Source organism: Clarias gariepinus, chromosome 27 (genome assembly GCF_024256425.1).
Source record: "Clarias gariepinus isolate MV-2021 ecotype Netherlands chromosome 27, CGAR_prim_01v2, whole genome shotgun sequence".
NCBI classification, from domain to species: domain Eukaryota; kingdom Metazoa; phylum Chordata; class Actinopteri; order Siluriformes; family Clariidae; genus Clarias; species Clarias gariepinus.
In genome coordinates, this window is record NC_071126.1 from 14,143,459 (window position 1) to 14,163,195 (window position 19,737).

Sequence of the window (19,737 nt, forward strand, 5' to 3'; positions counted from 1 at the left end):
AAAGTCTGATAATTTATTTAAAAGAAGCTGGCTTAAAAGAAGAAAAAGAAAATGATTATTTTTATTATTATTTATATTATTATCATTGTTGTTTATTTTGTTAATGATAAAAAAATACACTCACAATATTGAAAGAATAAAAGTGCAACTTAAAAAAATGAATTGTACAATAAACTATCTAAAGTTAAAAAGAGGATATACAGTATAAGCTAACCTAACAAAGAATATGTAAATAAATAACATCAATAAACACAGTTCCTACAATACCAAAAATAAACAGACAAATAACAGCAAAAAGAAAATAAATAAATAACAGAAAATTAAAAAAAAAATCACAGTGTTTCATTAATTAAATCTGAATGTCAATACAATAAAAGAAAAGGATTGTGGTTTTCTATTAGATTTAAAGAGTTTCAAAGGGTTTGTATTTCAAAGATAAAAACGTGATATTTTAGGTAGTGATGAAGTAAACAAGGAAGAAGTTTGTCTGCCGGAACGACGTCATTACGCACGGCGACGTCCCCGGCTGCCAGACGTCATCACGTCGGGTTAGTGTCAAAACTTCCGGAAAGACGCCACCCCGATTAAACAGGGAAATAAACACCACACAGCGGATTTGGCTTTTGAGGGGTTATACACCGGTAGCTAACAGGTATTTATATATACATATAAATATATAACAGTAACAAAATTTAAATCTTTATTACTAGCAAGTGTCTCTTCGTATTTCAGCTGATTTAACCACCTAGCTAAGCTAAGCTAGTGTTGGCTTCAGTTGCGAACATGATGGCGTCCGGCTACAACGCAAAGGAGGAAGATGGCCATCATCCCGGGGCTTCGGGGGCGACTGGGAACGCCGTCCGGAGTAAAAAACCGGATAACACGGCTTTCAAGCAGCAGCGTTTACCGGCGTGGCAGCCTATCCTCACGGCTGGCACGGTGTTACCGGCGTTCTTCGTTATCGGCCTGATCTTTATTCCCATCGGTATCGGGCTGTACGTGACGTCCAACAACATCAAGGAGTTTGAGGTGAGTGTGTACACAAAATGTGGACTAATTCTACTTATCACAGGCTGTCTTTGTGGTATTTTTATCAGTAAATATATCCAAAGCATTTTAAAGGTGATAATGATTGAAACGGTGGTAGGAGCGAAGGCTCCCAGGTGGCACCGATGGTGGGATGATGGAATTCTCTAAGAAACAAGTCTTATTACCGGTGACTCAGCTCTTTTTTCCGCACAAAGTTCCATGCACAATTAAAAGAACTAGGTACTGCAGAAGGCAATGTTAAGAGTCTTATAGAGTGGGTAGTCACTGATTGGGAAAAGGGAACATTTAAGTCGTTTTTGTGGGAGACTAGACTGTAAAGTTGGGTTTAAGGGACAGAAAAGCTGAAAGAGAGAGGGATCTGAAGGTGGCAGTTAAGAAAGTGTCTGGAAGTACCAGCTAAAGCAGACGAAGAGTTCCAGACAAGATCAGGGAACGATGCATTAGACATTTTAAGGAAGGCTGGTCTGTAAGACGAGAGAGAATGAGATCTACAGTTGGTGGTGATGTAACAAACCTACTGTATTCTAACCACCGTTAAACAACAAAGAAGAAGAACTTCAAAAAGCAATAACCCAAAGAGTGCTGGTGAAATAACAGCTGTATACAGTTGCTATAAGTAATTTGTTTTTATAAAAGTTAAATGTAGCTAGGTCGGAGGAGCCTGTCAAATAAGGAAAAACTAACAGAAATTAAGGATTTGCTCTTTAAAATATTTATAACCATAGTCCTACATCAGGCTGCCACTCCACTCCATCATCATCTTTTTTTTGTTAACAGATTGATTACACAGGGGTAGACCCCTCAAGTCCATGCTACAACTGTTCGCAGAGCAGCTGGAACAGCACATCACCTTGTAAATGTTCGCTGCCCTTCTCTCTTGAGCAGCCCTTTGAGGTAAACATACTTTGGCTTAAGTTCTCATACTACATACGGCGGTTTGTTATGGACATTTAGCATGTATATGTGTATTTAAAGGTTCTTTAGGCAAAGGATGTTCAACTGTTTAAAGGAACTAAGGCTTGTAGGACAATGACAACAGAAAAGTTCCTGTTTCACTTTAATGCCACACGGCTGAACATGTGATATACTGTGATGTTACTGTTAATGTTCAAGTTAATGTTGTTTAGTGCAGGGTTTTATATGTTCTCCTCAGAGAGTTATTTAAAGCTTATCTTTGTTGTTGCAATCCACACATTACAACCCATATATTACACAAAGTCAATACATTAAGGGGCCCATTTGCCAAACTAAGTAAACTCAGCCAATAGTTATCAGCGCGCACACTTGCATGTGCGTGTAAATATGTTTCTGAACGTATGACACTTCATGCTGTTAAAATGTTGGCTTGATGAAAGTAATTTAGAACAACAGCAATCAGTTTTGTGACGGAGCTTAGTGTGAAATTAAATTAGGTATGACTCAGTTCAGTGTTCTTCAAATTAATTATTAGCAGGCATGTAAGGAGCATGGCTTCTTAACAGCAATTCATTGATTAAGGGTTAATAATTAACATCTATAGTATATGTTGACTTTACAATTTCCAAAACAAAGTGCCCTCACACTTTCTCTCCCTTATCCTCAGAGCAACGTATTTATGTACTATGGACTTTCGAACTTTTACCAAAACCATCGTCGCTATGTGAAATCCAGAGATGACAGCCAGCTAAATGGGGACACCTCATCTCTAAAGGTATGAATATATTTCCATTTTGTAGCTGTATGATCTCATGTGAGCATGTCTCCATGCATTAGATTAGATTGTTTCCTCACGACTCGTTTTTCCACCACAGGAACCGAGTAAAGAATGTGAGCCGTACCGCTTGATTGGAACCACCCCTATTGCCCCTTGTGGTGCCATTGCTAACAGCATGTTTAACGGTACGACAGGAAGGAATTTAGTAATTTTAAAGAGTAAATGAAACATTATGTGTTGATCAGTGAAGTTGATTGCTTTTTTTCCTGGTTTTCACACAGACACACTTGACTTGATTTATCTCGATCCCAATGGAACCAGGATCACAATTCCGTTGGTAAAGAAGGGCATCGCCTGGTGGACGGATAAGCACGTGAAGTTCAGGAACCCTATTAGTGGTAGTAGTAACCTCTCCACTGTTTTTCAAGGTGAGAGATATTTCATTTTAGAATAAGATGCAACACATTCTGGACCTGCTTTAGAGATATTTAAACTAATTTTACCATTCAGGACACTTCCTGATCTCCAGCCGTGGCTCAGACAGCATTTTACAGAGCATGCACTGTAATTTTAGCATTTCTTTTGTAACATTTTATTAAAAATTATAGTTTAAATAATGAGTAGTTGGATTAATAAAGCTGTGAAAGAGTAATAAAACACTTGGGATGTTTTTAAAGAAACTTAGCTACAAACGGAAAGTAAAACTCCACTTTGCATTGAGTCTGTAGCCTGAACATTTTTGATTCTAATGTTATATTTAAACTATGTGCTGAGTATACAGAGTAATAGGAGGAGTAGCTTAAAGACTAGTAATGTCAGTGTTATCGGTTTAACAAGTGATTTTTTTCCTGTATGTTTACTGATCTAAAATAGATACTTGTATATACAGTAAGTTTGTCTATGTAAGAGAAAATTTAATCTCTGAGTTAAAGAGACAGTCCAGAGTAGGAAATCTGTGAAGGTTTTTTTGTTTCTTTTTAGTTAAGAATCTTTATTTCAGCGGGAAGTTAAAGACGTCTAATTTGACATTCCACATTTGCTTTTTACATTGTCTCCTTTTCTAAATAAAATCTCTTGTTCTTTCAGGAACTGCGAAACCTGTCAACTGGCGTAAGCCTGTCTTTGAACTTGACTCAGAACCGGAAAACAATGGCTTTATTAATGAAGACTTCATCGTATGGATGCGAACGGCTGCCCTGCCGACATTTAGGAAACTCTATCGCATCATTCAGAAGAAGGACAGCAAGACCCATACCCTCCCAAGAGGAAACTACACTCTGGAAGTTACTTACAGTATCCTTTCAGTTCTAATGCCATTATGTAGAGTATCAGTAGATGATCGGTTAAAAATCAATGCACTTGTTATGCAGCTAACTTCAAGTTGAATTGTAGATCTCATAGCTGAGTTTTTTTTTTTTTTCCCTGATTACTGAGGCAGTGTTTGCTCTTTTTATACCTACAATTATTTACTTAAAATTGTGCTTATAACTAGTGAAGGGAAGTACTGGAGTCTAAATGCTTGCGTGTGTTATGCTCCCTAACGCATCACTATCAGATTATCCCGTGCGTAGCTTCGACGGCCGAAAGCGCATGATCCTCAGCACCATCTCGTGGATGGGAGGGAAGAACCCGTTCCTGGGCATCGCCTACATCACCGTGGGCTCCGTCTGCTTCTTCCTTGGAGTCGTCCTGCTCTTCATCCACCACAAATATGGAAACCGCAACAACAGCTCTGACATTCCCAACTAACTTTGTGTGATCTGCTGCATGCCATATGCATGATGAAGACCAACCGCTTGTCATCTGAGCTTGTCTCTGTATGCGTTTCCTGTGTGTTTGTGTGTGTGTATATATATGCAGTATATATATATATGAGTATCGTGCTTGGAGTGTAGCACTGCAGAGAATTAAGTTTGAATTATATTACTGTATTTATTTTCAAAGAGGTTAATAATGTTCTGTATTAAGTCACGATTTTATTTTTAGGAAGTATTTTTACATTTTAGCAGGCTTCTATAATCTTAAGTGTATATATTTGAACAGGCTGTGATGATTGTGATTACTACGCAAGAAAAACATTGACTTGACTAAACAGAGTGAATGTATATAAGCTGTAACTGTCAAAGCTTGCTTAAGTGTTTCTGCATAAACAGATTGATATAGAAGACGTCATCCACTAGGTCAGCATCTTTAACATGAGCCTTATAGCTTCAGTGAATGCATTGACTTGGCTGATTAACTCAAGTTGAATTAATAGCAAGCACTGAAGTTTATACAGTGTAACGTTCCTTTTCATCAAGTAATGATGGACCAAAACTAATACCTTATATGGTCTAGAGCGCTCCTAGATATCTTAGTATCTAGTTGTGTGTATTATTTAAATGCACTCTTTTGTGTGTCTCAGTGTTTATTTTTTTAAGTGGTGCTTTGGTTTAGTTTTGGTTAAGATTTATATGAGCATTACAGGTTTTTATGTTCTTGACATGTCCATCTTTTTGCACTTGGCACAGCTTTTTGTTGTTCATTTTGGTCACTTTTATGGTTGTGTGTGTCTTCGGTTCCGGAAAATAAACTTGGACAGAAACGCATTTTTGTGTTTTTTATTTCAGTTTTTCATGCATATGTCTCAAAAAATATATATATTTTCAAAAGTCTAGCCCTAAACCCATTTAAAATATTTGTGCTGACACAGGTGTGAGGTACATAGCACAATGGCAACTTAAAAACCTGATCCCCCTAGTTCATGATCTATGAGATCACCTGTACAATGGCAACAACAGCATAAAATTGGAAGTTTTAGTTTTAGCTATTGGAGTAGAGTGTAAAGATAAGGGAGTGAGAAAACTGGACAGACAGGAAATAATAAAGCACTCGTAAATCTCTCATCTTCATCTTCTGTAGCCTTCCATAGGAGACTTTGGGCACAAGGTGCACCCTGGATGAGATCAGTCTATTGCAGGATGCACACACACATACACCCTACAGGCAATTTGGGAACGCCAATTACCATAATCTGCATGTCTTTGAATAGTGGGAGGAAACCCACCAAACACAGGAAGAACACAAAATCCCTCTATTTTTATAAATCCCCCCTATTTTGTGTGATGATTCACGCATCACCACACTGACTCCAAAAACACATTTTACATTTATAATAGAGATGAACTGGTTGATCGGTCGGTGACCAGAATTGGCTGGTTTTCAGTTTGATCAACGTGACCAGTGATCGGCCGGTCAGCCTCAGATATAAACAATTCCCGTATAAAAGATTCCGAGTGGAGCAACAGAAACACATTTACGTTATCAAAACTCATGTGGGTTAAAAGCTTCCGATCTGCCTTTTACCTTATTCTGTAAGAGAATTAGTCTCAAACCCACACGTTACACACAATTACACCTGTCTCAAAACATGACAAGCGCTAATCCTTCAAAAATACGTGTACATTAGTAGTCGCGAGGTTGAGTTTTGAGACTTGGAGGAATTTGAGGTGATAAAATGCACAGTTTCTTTATAACCCTACAGGTGGCGCACTCGTCACATTTTCCTCCTGTGAGTTAGGAGTCAATTTAGTGTTTTAGAAATAATACTTACGATAAATTACAGAGATACGTGTTATTCAGGTAAATGCAAAACTCTTGTATTTGTAATTACTGTATTTTTTATTGTTTAAATGCTGTGCCTGGTTTTAGGTGATAAAATTAAATAGCAAAAAGTAAGTTTTTTTTAAAGGTTTAAAATTGTAACAATATCGGGAAAAATGTAATATCGAATCGGGATATTTAATAAAATCGTGATACTTATAGAGTCGCAATTGTAATCAAATCGGCACAGATGTATCGTGATAGTATCGTATCGAGAGGTTACTGGCGATTCCAGTTGATAACAGATTTAACACATAACCCTTAAAAAGAAAACTGCATTATCACGCCAGAACGGCAGGTGGCGATCATGCACATTTAGGGCACACCGAATACACCGGTTCCATCCGAATATCTTGGGTTGAGACTTGTATTGCACTCTGTAGACTGCAGAAGAAGCTTCTGTTATGACCCAGGTAGTGCTCATATATAGGCAGCAGGAAGACGTTTAGGACTTCAGTTCGTATTTCCGTGTCAGTGTCCTTGGCTGGAGAGACGAAGCGGGAGCCGGAGATAATGTTCAGGCATATTGCGGTAGGTTCATTACAATAAAAAATATTTATCAGCTGTAAAAGCATTAATCTCATTTTAATTATTTGCTCCTTGGAGTAAGATAAGTTTTAAGCTCCGCTAAAGCTGATTTATTTCCCTGGGTAATGACTTGCATAGCTCACGAGGCCTGAAGGACAGAATGAACTTGCTGTAGTGAGTGTGATTGGGTTAGAATGAAACAGGAAGTATTCAGAGGTATTAACCGTCAATATTAGCTTTCTTAATACTCTATTACAAAGGAACAACAAGGGATAAATTTTTTTTTAATCTAATTTCAATAAAAATCTATGTAGAACTAGCTACGATATATGTTGAATATATTAAGCTCATGGTTTTAATTGTGTAAACTGTTAGCATCCATGCTTGGGTAGATGGCAAGGTTTATAGTGTTATTAGTGCATTTTAACTTTTATAAGAGGGGAGGGGGATAAACCCTGATAGGAAGGCAGAAATAATAAAACAATGCTAAAAAATTATATATAAAACTATGATAAAAAGCTGAAGGAGAAGAGAGAGACACACAGAGAGACTAAGGTCAAAGTGGTTTGTGGTTCCTCAAACTATCTAGCTAAAAACTGAGCAGGGGGAAAAACAGTTTAAACAGGACCTTGACCCAAGTTACCTCTGGAAATGAGGCGGAGGGATAAGAAGGGGTTACATATCTAATTCTTTTGTGTGGCAATTCATGTATGGCCACACTGCCTTCAGTCATCTCCTTAGAAACAGTTTAATTTTATCCACTGATCCATTTCAGCATGATCATGGTCCTCTAATAAAAGATTCAATTTGTTTTAAAAACTGGCAGTTGATTTCAGTCTGACAAAAAAAATATTTATGTAATAATGGAGCTAATAAAAAAAAGCCTTAAGAGTCACTTGGTTATGCTTTGAGAACCTAGAAGCTGACAAAATTTTGACTGACGCAGTGAAATCATCATGTATCGAGTTCATGCAGAGAAATAGAAACATACTACAAAAAAAACCCTCATCTTACCCAAATTCTATCATGCACTACAAAATGGAAAAATCAGTATTGTGTAACGAGTAGTAACGGCAATCACTTGGACCTCCCTTCTTATTTTACATCAGATATTAGAATCCAGTAAGATTTAATAGCGCCACCTTGTTTGAAATTACCTGTTCTTCTTCCTGATTGTTTAATGGTGTTTGAAATCCAGTAGGTTGGTTACATTGCCGCCAATGTATCTAGGCCTTGTTTTCTTAAAGTTGTTTTTCCAGATCAGACTTTGTTAAAACGTCCCATGCTTTCTACCTCGATTCAGTTTTCTAGTCTTATTGTGATTTTTATTTTTAGGTATCATAATTATATTGAAATTATAGAAGGTGGACACAAATAGATAAAATGTGAGCTCAGGCAGTGTTCCCTTTACCATCAATGTGCTGCCATAATTCAAAATCTGTTGACTTTAAATATGAGACGAAATCCAGAATCATGTAAAGTCAGGAACAGTTTACTTCAGCTAATTCTGTGAGGAAATGGGGCTCAGTGCTTTAATATTTATTCTGTATGTGTTTCCAGAGACTTCAGCAGGTGTCCCGGCGGACGCTCACTAGCAGCGTTCGCAGGCAGGTGGAGAATAAAGTACCACAGAAGCAAAAGCTGTTCCAGGTGAGTTGATCAGATTATTCTATTCTAAAGGAGAATAATGTCCACACATGATGCACACATTTTACTCTTCTGTGTCTGGTCTTTGTCATTATGTTTTATATATAATATAAACGTGTGTGTATGTGTGTATATATATGTGTATAAATAAAATACAATAATTTTTTTTTTGTTGTGTCTGGAGATCATAAAACCAATCCCTCACCATCCTTTCCCTTTGAAAACTGATGAAACACTAAAACCCAATCCAAATTCTATTTTCTTCCCCTACCCCTCGCCCCTTCCCCTTGTCTCTTAAAACGAAGTGTAAAGGGGAAGGGTTAAAATATTTCCCCTAAGAAATGGAACACCATTACAACACTGTTATACGTTATCATACGTATCCGTTCATTTACATGTACACATATGGCCGTAAGCAAAACAATGCGTTATCAAATGCTTGGCAAACTGCCGTGCTACTGAACTTTCTTATTTGTTTGTAGCATGCAGTAAAGTGTATATGACATAAAAAAAATATATATTTTTGTAATAGAGTGCAATCGGTGCTATCCGCTAGCAAACTTTAGCGATTTTTTTGCAAACGTTTCTTTACAGAACATCACCATAAACACAAAACTAAAGGTAATATACATATAGTAAAAAATTGTCATAAAAATCCTTATTAATGGCAAAAATTAGTTACATTTATGGGTCTGCTTGTTCGAGTGAGCAGCCATGTTGAAAATTTTGCTCAGCCCTTCGTTTGAAGTGAGGTCCTGAAAAATCTTTGTTTGGAGGGCTATCTAGCCCTTCCCCGTACCCCTACCCCTTCAACCAAAAGAGAAATGAGACACCCCTACCCCTTCACGTGAACGTGCCAAACGGAGGGGTAGGGCTAAGTGTAGGGGTAAGGGGTAGAATTGGGATTGGGCTTAAATCTGATAGTCCCCACTTTTTCTTGACTCAGGACTAAAAACCTGTGCATGTTGATCAAAATTAGAGTTAACATGAACTGCAAGTGTCTCACCTTTCAAATCCGTTAATAATAGTAACACAAATATCTTTCTTAGAGGCAACATTTTCAACTTTTTACGGTGATTACAGTCTGTCTTTATTTAAAGCCAGGGTGACAAAGTGGATCCACTAAGGGTCATGTGGGTGCAGGCTTTCATTCCAACCAAGCAGATGTCACGCCTCATAGTCTGTTGAAGGCCAAGAACAACTAATTAAACAGGCATGGCTTCTGATAGGTTGAAATGAAAGCCTGCACCCACATGACCCTTTCTTGATCCAGTTTGACACCTCTGACTTAAAGAAAAGAATGTGTGTTCAGTAGTTGTTAGGTTATAATCAACACTTGATCCTCAACTATTGTTGTGATTTACTAAATTGAATTAGAAATTACTTTTTCTTCCATTCATCTTCACCCTTTTACACAAAGTGATTTTAAACCTCAGTCCTAAATGAGTGCAGGCAATAAAATAAAACCTTATTCTTACATCTATGTGAGCAATAAAACATCACAGGGTATGATATAGTAAAAAAACATTAAACAAAACTGGAACTTGTTTTCTGTTAAAACAAGTAATTTCAAATTTAGTTTTAAAAATTAATCTTAAACACTTTGTCTAGGTTTTAATATTAAATAAAAAAAAAAAACTGACTCTCGCCATGAGTATAGCAGTAGTACTGTAGCGTGCATGGCATAAAAAAAAAAGAGAGAAAACTTGAGTTGCTTTTGAAAAACAGTCTGTTCGGTGCCTCTTATTGTGTAGCACTGTGCCAACACGATTATTTATTCGCAAATCTCTTCATACTTCTGTAAAACAAATCAGTTACTTTTACTATTGTTTCCTCATTCTTACTCTCTATCAAGCAAAGAAAACAATAAAATGACCTGGAATTGGATTAAGGACTGTCCTGTGCATTATATAAAAAAAAAAACCTGAGAAACTGTCAAGTGTACAGGAGAAATGTAGTCAGGGAGAAAAAAAAATTGTTGTGATCAGAGATTACTTAAACACTTGGTGACAGAAGCAAATCAGAAGGAATCACAGCTAGGGTTAATAGTGAAAGTGAAAGCTTTTTCACACACAGACAAGAAGTTACAGGATTGAGACTAAACAGCCGTGTGGCCATAAACAACAAAGACTTGTTAGTGAGACAAATTAGGGGGAAAAAAGCTTGGACTAGACTTTCGAGCAATAGAAAAAGGTCATGTGGTCTAATGAGGGCACTGTACAAGCCTCTAGAGGCAGTGTTATGATCTGGGGTTGCTTCAGTTGGTCAGGTCTAGGCTCAGCAACATTATGTGGCAATAGAATGAAGTAAGCTGAAATCCGGTCAATAAATACATTCAGGCTATCACATCTATGGATTTTATTAATATACTTTTTCTTTTAGACATACATCAGCACTCAAATTGTGAGACAGAGGTTTTGGGAGTATGAGGAATCATTTTCACACATGAACTGGAAAATGCATTGTGTGCTGTAATCAAGGCTAAAAGCATCAAACAAAATGGCGCACTATTTATTTAGTGCCAGCCAGTGTATGTTATATGAGGTATAAATGTACATGTATGTAAACTCAACAGCTTAATTGACAAATCAAAACCAATCTAAAATGGTCAAATTTGTGTTGTTAATTTCAATAATATTTTGACAGTGGGTGTTAATTTGATAACTCTGCCCCACCTTTTTTTGTTCTTCTGTCTTTGATCTGTTCATGAGCGCATGTCATCTCCAGAAGCCACAAACGCATCATGACATTTAGTATTCTAGTGCTGATCATTTAAAGCATGCTAATCTGATCAGTCAGAAAGTTGTTTAGAAGTCTGTGTGTGTTTTCACTTCACACTCAGGTTGTTGCTCTCGAATCCGTTCCAACAGATAAGTATATCTTAGCTGAATAAGGCTCTAATACACTAACCTGTGTATGGTGTGCTGAATGAGTCTAACAGCAGTGCTTTACTGTAGAATAAGTAGTGGCACACAGGCTTTCACACACTATTAGTTATTTAATTTATGCTAGTAGTCTATAGAGTAATCAGTGTTTTAACTACTGTTGGGTTTTATTCTTGGAGTAGCTGCTTTAAAATTGTTTTCTTTTTTTCAATCATCCTGCTTTTTTTTTATTATTATTTTTTTTATTATTTATTTAAACCGCTAACAGGCTCCACTGAAGACTTTGTTTGGTAATAAAGTGCCTCGAATTATTGTTTTGTGATTGTTAGAAGTAGTTAAACATTCTGTGGATGCGCATGTATTTGTCAAAATCACGAATCAGAAAATCAAGAACGCCCATCTCTGTGAAATCTTCTGCTCACATTTGAGGGTGTTCAAATCCAGGTGTTTTTCATCAATAGAAATGGACTAAAACGATTACTGGGACACTTGGCATTGCGGTATAATAATAAAATAATAAGTTAGCATTATGACTTTGTTGCATCACTCATATTAATCTGCTATTTTTTAGGAGAACAATGGTGTACCAGTTCATTTGAAGGGTGGAGCCGGTGACGCCATCCTGTACCGGACCACAATGGGCCTCACCATCTTGGGTATGTAATGAGATTTTACTTCATCTTCCAGACATTGAGCTATTTTTAAAATTCTTAAAGTGGGTTCACTTGGTTTAAACTGTTGCATCGGCTCAGTCGAATTCATTAAAGCTAGAGGTGAGTTCAGCCAGCGCTGACTCTTATGTGTATTAACAGATACCACCTTATAATAGGTTAGTGACTGACTTTCCTTTGACGCAGAACGCACCGTCCAGAGCAGCATCTCAAACTTATCCAGGCTGATAACATAAGTATTTTCTTCCTTCAAAGCCTTCATACATGGGGATAACGTTCCATTAAAGTGAAGGATGTACATTTCTTCAGAGTAATCTTAAACTGTGTGGGACTGTTTTATCTAGTCTGAAATAGTCAACATATTAATTAGTGAAATAGTAAATCCAGCCTCAACCTCAGAATAGTAATTTTTTTATTTATTTTTGGGAAGTATAATATAATGAAGTTACAGAGGAGAGTAGTGGCAGCTGGAATGCAAATGTGTTCCTTTCATAGGAAAGCAATTCCTAACATTACCGAAGCAAAAATAAAATTCTTAATTTATTAGATTTATTAAGTGCCTGTGACTTAGATAAAATGAGTTCAGTAGTTTTCACATGATCCGTGCACAAATGTAGAGAAAAAAACAAAAATTCCAAAAACCATCTTGATGTGTTCTATTACTCAATATCTTCAATGTAACGATGTGACAACTGTACAGCTTTACCTATATGTATGGATTTGCTTATTTTTTTTGTATACTTATTGTACTTATAGTTCTGCTTTACTACTTGTAGTCTGACACTGTGCTTTTTGTTTTCCAGGAACTGGCTTTGTATTTTATGAGCTGATCAAGGCAGCGCTCCCACACAAGAAGGAATAACAACGCCTGGATTTTTTTTGCCGAAATGGCCCTGTACATGTTGAAATGAATTTAAAGGCTGTATATTTATTCATGTTCATAGTGGGACCAATCTACAAATATGTAGCTCTGGACAATAAAATCTGCTTCCCATGACCCCTGCCTGCCTCTCTTCTGAAATGCTTTCTAGTCTGTTAAATATCTTCTATGTCTTAGTCATTGGTCTTCATGAACACCGCTCCATTTGTCTATTACTATATACAAATCCTTTATTACATCCCCAGTTCCTAGAGAAGGTTGTGGCTTTATCTACCAGTTTCAGCAAAGAAATTCTGAAAGTTTATTGTTCTTTCATTGTCTGAGATGATGGCTAAGAAACATTGGTTTACATCAGAAACTTGTTCTTCGCTAAAGCGAAGGTTGCATAATGTTTCCACCAGGATAATAAGCAGAACCCTTTACACAAAACAAAAAGAATGCATTTGTTTAATACTTACAAAGTGTGCTGGTCAACACCACTCAGCTGCCTGAAGTAGTAAAGTATGGTGAAATAGTCTGGTGTGAACGCTTTTTAAGAAAGACATGTCTAGTTTTCTTTAATTAAATGATCTGTTGGCTTTACTGTACGCAAGGATAGCATTGTAATGATGGATAAGTAGATCAGATACACATGGTGACTCTTACTCTTCAGGTCATGTGTAAAAACAAGAATGCTTTTCTGATTTAGGAAAAAACTCAAGTTATTGCCTGTTTTGTGACTTTTATTATACTGTTTAGTTTTTGGTCTACAATAATTAATGCTGACAACCTGAAATACTTTTAAACCAGAGTGTGAACTTCTCATATTTCTAAGCCGATATGTTTTATTTAAAGTGTATCCCTACAAACTAAATGGTGATGAGATAAGCAAGTGAACTAGATCACTTTACCAAACATTGCATGACCAGTTAAAAAAATTAAAAGTCTTATTTAATTTGAGGCGTGATGGATGCATGAATTTGTTCATGACCAATGCTTGCAAACTTTTTTTTTTTTTTTTTCTTGAGTAGACATGTATAGTAGCTAATTGAATGATCATGATTAAGATACTGCTTCCTCTGGTGGCGAGGTGTAGTCTAGCAGTGTTTGTTTGCCCAAGACTGAGTTGGCTTTCCATTAGTAATTCCAGGGCATTCAGTAACTTTGCAGATTAAATAAAGGCAGGTGGGGGATCCTGAGTATGTACAGATGTACATAAGGTGTACATATACTACTGTATAATATGTAGTGCAAAATAGCAAGTATTAATGTGCAGTAGGATGTAGGGAGTTTGTTGGAGGGAGGAGGTGAATAAGGTTGTGTCCTGAGTGTAAGGGGTCTGTAGAGATTTTTCCTTCCCGTTTCCTCTCCCGTATGGGAGCGCCAATGATTTTGTTCTGCAGTTTTTACTGTTTTCTGCAGTCTGTTCCTGTCCTGTTTTGTGTCCGCTCCAATCCAGACAGTGATGGATGTGCACAGGACAGACTCAATGACCGTAGTGTACAATGAAAAAGTGCATTCTCTGCTGGGCCTTTTCGAGGATGGAGTTGATATTGCGTTCTCGTAAGATTTCAGGTCATGGGAAATGGTAGTTCAGAAAAACCTGACAGACTTCACAGTTGACTCAGGGGTATTGGATATTGTGAGAGGGAATAGTGTTGAAAGCTGTTTCCAGGTTGTTGTGACTGCACCAGAGCACCAGCCGTTCCACCTTCTGCTGATATGCAGACCCGCCACATCTTGGATGAGTGAAGTAAGCGTAGTGTCGCCTGCAAATTTCAGGAATCAAAATGGTTTTGCAGTTTCTTACAGAAGTTACATGGTTCTGTACTTTATCACTGAGGTGGGGGAGCGGAAAGTGTGAAACGGCATGAAACAGTACATCCAGTAGCAGGGTTTGGGGATTCAAGGTGGAACCACTTTTCCCAGGGTTCCAGCTGTAAGTGAAGTACAATAAATAACTATCAATCAATAAATGATACACTACATGGAATATAACAGGTAAACTACTTACCAAGAGTGACTGTGTAATCCATTTCCTCTCATTCCTAATAATAAAAGCATATGTATGAATATCATGCGTTACAGATCACAGAAAGAGAGAGGGAGATAACTATAATCCCTGTTGCATGTCAAAGCCATTTCATCTGTATTATAATGTAATATTTGTGGGAAACCACCTTTCCATCTATCCAGATCTTTCTGTGATCTAAAGTATAAAACATAAATAAAACTGGCTGAATGAAACCACAAGGGGTTGCCAGAGCGGACTATTTGACCGCACACAAGCTTGGCACACTCCCTTTTTATCTGGGCTCGGGACCGGCACTGCATCCAGTGGCTGGGGTTTGGGCACTGGCTGGGAATCGAGGCGAGAAACCTATCACTGAGCCATCAATGCCTTTGGGCCCTACTTACAATAAACCCAGGTTTCAGGTCAGAAACATATCTAACAAATACATGATATGAATTCTATAAGTGTTTATAGTGATAACAATAGTCAAGGTCCATAAGCAGCAATGAATGAATACGGCAACCTCAGAATGACTGTTTACAAGAGTTTACTGTTTTATTGTAGTCTAGAGTAATATTTCTCCAGGCTTCCTGAAGGACTTTTTATGGCTCACATTTTTGGTCCAGACTGTACAGTACAGGTACAGTGACCTCATCACTTACTCACTCATTGTCTATACCACTTTATCCTGTATACAGTGTGTCGGGGGGCCTGGAGCCTGTTAGCCTAATCTGCATGTCTCTGGACTGTGGGAGGAAACTGGAGTACCTGGAGGAAACCAACCAAGCACGAGGAGAACATGCAAACTCCATGCACACAGACCCTGAGGTGGTAATCTGAACCCGGACCATGAAGATGCAAGGCGACCACTACGCCACCCTGTGTGAATCTTGTCATTATTCTAGCTATAATAACATTTCTAAGTCCAAAGGGGTTTGTCCTTCTGAAACTCTATAACAAAGGTTTCCTTTTTCAAAACAAGATTCTGAGCAGAACCCATTTAGAAACCTTGAACCGTTAACCAGACCAAAATCACAACAACATCTTTGAGGAACTGGGTACAACACGGTAAACATGACTTCCACAGTAAGTAACACAGTGTACAGTATGGTGATTTCTTTGTACATGTTGGCTTATCTAACAGGATAGGATCATGATTCAACAATGTTGTCTGGATTTAATCCAGTTCCTTGAATACAAAGCTCCGTGAGTGCTCCATGTAGAAAATTTTATTATAAACACATAATGACTATGTGTAATATGATTTTCGGTCTCTGTTTACATTTTTTTCTGGCCTGGAAATTGGGCCTGCCTTCAGCTGGAAGAGAAATTCATTTTTTAGAGAATGGAACTTTATGACGTACTGTATATGACGATTAAAAAAAAAAAAAAAAAAAATCCTGATGCTGAATCTGTGCAACAACAGGCTTTCCTTGCTGTCTGCTGAACAAAACCGAGAACTCTGTTAATACAGGGATACTCACATGAAATGCACATGTGCGCTCCTTACAGAATTCTGCACTGAACCTGTTCATTAATCAGTTTGGAAAGGTTTGGAAAGCATACATAATGACCCGAGAGACTTGTAAGGAGCAGAAAAGAAAGGTCTTTAGAAAGAGCCAGATAGTAAACACAGACAATGAGGAAGATTCATAAGTGCATAAGGTGTTGGACTACTGATCCATGCTGCCACTGTTGGGCCCTTGAGCAAGGCCCTTAAAAGGGAACTTAAATAATGTAAATATTAGAAGTACATTATTTACTTTTGTACAGTTTCACATTGAACCACCAGAGGGCGCCACATACCTTCTATCACTCACTATAACTGGAGCTCTCCTCCTTCCCTAAGTGAAGGCAGGGAGATAATGACATTACCCAGTCTGAGCTTTGGAAATTATTGTATGTCTACATTCTTAATTCTTAACACCAAACAAATGAAGTCTTTAAGAAAATCACTAACTTCACCAACGCTGACTGGAATTAATAATAATAAGCAGAAGCATAAGTATGAAGGCTGGGATGTTAAATAGGTAGCATATCTGATCAAATGAGGTCATACACTTTAATAGTATAATAGTTCTAATAAGTCATTTATTAAGCTATGATTATGTTTAATTACTTACTTTTCTTTTTTTGTTTATTAGTTAATTCGCACAACAACCTGAACCTGCAGTTGATGTGGTTCTAATTATTTCAACATAATAACTTCTGAACTATAGTTTTATAACAACTTAATAACTAATTAGTTTGACATAGTATTCATGGTATATAGTTAATTTCACTCAACACCATACAATGTGTCATTACGACTAATTCTCAAGTAGAAACGTATGCCCCTTTTTAATCTTTTTAATTTTTTTTTTTTTTTAGAAATCCTTCTCCTTTTTCTTCTTCTTTATCCTGGAACTGCAGTTCAGAGCTTCTGTATTTCTTACAGACAGCAATTGAGGGATTTTTGTTTTCCCAGTCACAATGATTTGTTTAATATCTATGCAAGCCTTTGCATGTTACTTGCATTTACTTGTGCCTGTGCCTATGTGTGTGTGAAAGAAAGAGAGAGAGAGAGTGAGTGAGAGAGAGAGAGAGAGAGAGAGAGAGAGTAAGAGAGAGAGAGAGAGAGAGAGAGTGTGTAAGAAAGGTGTTTTATATCTTGATATTGGGGACAAAATACCAAATATATACAGATACATGAGATCATCTGTAAGTTTTGAGTCTTGTGAAGACTTTTGGCTTGTCCTCAAAAAACAAGACAAAAAAACCCTCTAAATCCAAACCCCTTGTTACATGAGGTTAAGTTTAGGGTTAAGGGTTGAGGTTAAGGTTAGCTTTAGGTGTATGTATAGTGATGATTGACTGCATTAAAGATCACATCAGTGTAAAGTCCTCACTAGGAAAAGAAGACAAATGTGTCTGTGTGTGTGTGTGTGTGTGTGTGTGTGTGTGTGTGTGTATGTGTGCATGTGTGTGCGTGTGTGTGCGTGTGTGTAAAACCCCAGCCTTCATTCCTGAGCTCCTCTGATGGATGAGCTCCATCCTCATCAAAGGAGTGCGCAGAAGTTTCCAGCAGTGTAAATTCCTCCCGGCAGCTCTCATGATGAGGATGGTGTCGTAAAAGTTTTTTTTTCTTTTTTTTTTTTTTTAACGCACTCGCTATCACCGCCCCCTGTTAAGTAGCAGACAGAGGACAGACCCTGTCCCATTTGGAGAGCAGACCTTCCTTCTCCTCCTCCTTCTTCTCCTTCTCCTCCTCCCTCTCCTCCTCAAACTCCATCACTTCGGCTGTCTGTGAGCAATCAGGTCCAAAGTAAACCAGGACAGACGGGACACCAGATCTCTCCACACTCTTTCTGTGATATATCAGTCATTTCTTTTGGACGCTGTGTGGAATCGAATGGTGAGTTCAAATTATGATGCTAATGCTCATTATTATTATTATTATTATTATTATTATTATTATTATTATTATAAGTAGTAGTAATAGTAGAATATTTAAAAATAAATAGATCTAATTTAAAACTTTCTGTGAATGAACTTAAGTCTTTTAGTAGAGTCAACCACAGCTGCTTCCTGATTTGCAATAAAAGTCGAACAATTGTAAAACGAAAATATAAAAAGTGCAATATTTTTAATTCACAAGATATTTATCAGTTGCACATATTAAAAACCACAATGAGTCTTTTTAATTATGTATTTAATACTGAGTTTATAAACATCCTCGTGAGTCAAATAACCCGGCATCAGTGCCATTCATTTTTTTTTTCAATCTTTTATCAAGATTTTTATTAAGTTCTTTTTCCTACACATGCTGGTTTAATAAAAGATCTTATTCACGACGTGCAACATTTATTCATGATGAATAATGTTCACGGTGAATTTTCTTTTCAATTCTAACGAGGGTTCTGTGTGCACTTTGTCGACTAAAGATTAATGAAAGGTGAGGAAGGAACGCTTTAGGGCATGAATGGGATGGAGCAGTGTTCGGTAGGAGGCGCTCTGTAGCTGCGATCAAAACGAGATGATTTTGAGACAGCCGTTCTCGCCTGGAATATTGTGGAGACTCTGTAAAGTCGCACCTTGATGTAATCAAAAGGAATTCCCATTTCATGTTGTAATGCAAAGATACTGTTTCAAGAGACGTTAAAATACTTTACAGCCGATAGTTTATGTCTCATGGCTACACATTTTGCAAGAGTTTTGATGTGTTAAACTGATCTTTGGAAGAAAAAAAAAGGAAATTTTAATGAATTTTTTTTAGATCCTTAATTTAAACCCTAAGTTGAACTAAAACCAGTGCTTTGAAAGAACAGTACTGTAGGTGTGCAGCCTTGAGGCACATAAAGTTCAGGAGTTTGTAATCATCATTTCTCATCCTTTTTGCTCAATTTTAGTGATTTCACTCTCATTTATTATTAGTTACTTTTAAATGGTTTAACTATTTTATTGACTTATTGACTTATAGACTCTAGAATTAAGTCCTGATTCCAGAATGAAAATGCGACTCACAAGCAAAGATTATTAGATCTAATATTATTTAAAAAAAAAAAAAAAAAAAGATTTTTCCATCACACATCCACACAAATGTCACTTTCTCTCTTTATATATCCTTGGCGTGGTTGTTAAATTTGAGAGAGAATCATAATGAAATTGTGCGACGTGAATGTAAGTGGAGAAACTCAATGGGATCATATATGAAAAAAAAGAGAAAAGAAATGCGTGCGAGTTTGGATTGTGGGATGCATTGTGTAACA

The 19,737-nt window shown here is 37.2% G+C and overlaps 3 protein-coding genes across 6 annotated transcripts in view; all 3 read left to right on the forward strand.

Moving 5' to 3' along the window:
• Positions 1-537: 537 nt before the first annotated feature.
• On the forward strand, positions 538-5,325 carry LOC128515019 (cell cycle control protein 50A-like). The gene is made up of 8 exons (XM_053489001.1): positions 538-652; positions 733-1,029; positions 1,828-1,944; positions 2,633-2,740; positions 2,841-2,928; positions 3,025-3,171; positions 3,830-4,036; positions 4,299-5,325. The coding sequence occupies exons 2-8, from the start codon at positions 784-786 to the stop codon at positions 4,490-4,492; spliced, it is 1,107 nt and encodes a 368-aa protein (XP_053344976.1). The 5' UTR covers positions 538-652; positions 733-783; the 3' UTR covers positions 4,493-5,325.
• Positions 5,326-6,758: 1,433 nt separating this feature from the next.
• LOC128515018 (cytochrome c oxidase subunit 7A2, mitochondrial) lies at positions 6,759-13,113 on the forward strand. Its single transcript, XM_053489000.1, has 4 exons — positions 6,759-6,916; positions 8,474-8,563; positions 12,017-12,101; positions 12,920-13,113. The coding sequence occupies exons 1-4, from the start codon at positions 6,899-6,901 to the stop codon at positions 12,976-12,978; spliced, it is 252 nt and encodes an 83-aa protein (XP_053344975.1). The 5' UTR covers positions 6,759-6,898; the 3' UTR covers positions 12,979-13,113.
• A 5,086-nt stretch (positions 13,114-18,199) lies between these two features.
• Positions 18,200-19,737, forward strand: part of col12a1b (collagen, type XII, alpha 1b) — an 82,531-nt gene continuing 80,993 nt past the window's right edge. For all 4 annotated transcript variants that reach the window (XM_053489280.1, XM_053489278.1, XM_053489279.1 and 1 more), the window contains exon 1: positions 18,200-18,383. The gene's annotated coding sequence lies outside the window, so the exon portion shown is untranslated. The remainder of the gene's footprint in view (positions 18,384-19,737) is intronic.

What these genes read in the sequence shown, in the direction of transcription:
- LOC128515019 (XM_053489001.1), top strand. Translation starts at nt 784, where the DNA reads ATGATGGCGTCCGGCTACAACGCAAAGGAGGAAGATGGCCATCATCCC. An exon ending in TGCTAACAGCATGTTTAACG is followed by an intron (nt 2,929 to 3,024) that starts GTACGACAGGAA and finishes GTTTTCACACAG; the next exon opens with ACACACTTGACTTGATTTAT. An exon ending in CACTCTGGAAGTTACTTACA is followed by an intron (nt 4,037 to 4,298) that starts GTATCCTTTCAG and finishes CATCACTATCAG; the next exon opens with ATTATCCCGTGCGTAGCTTC.
- LOC128515018 (XM_053489000.1), top strand. An exon ending in AGAAGCAAAAGCTGTTCCAG is followed by an intron (nt 8,564 to 12,016) that starts GTGAGTTGATCA and finishes GCTATTTTTTAG; the next exon opens with GAGAACAATGGTGTACCAGT. An exon ending in AATGGGCCTCACCATCTTGG is followed by an intron (nt 12,102 to 12,919) that starts GTATGTAATGAG and finishes TTTGTTTTCCAG; the next exon opens with GAACTGGCTTTGTATTTTAT.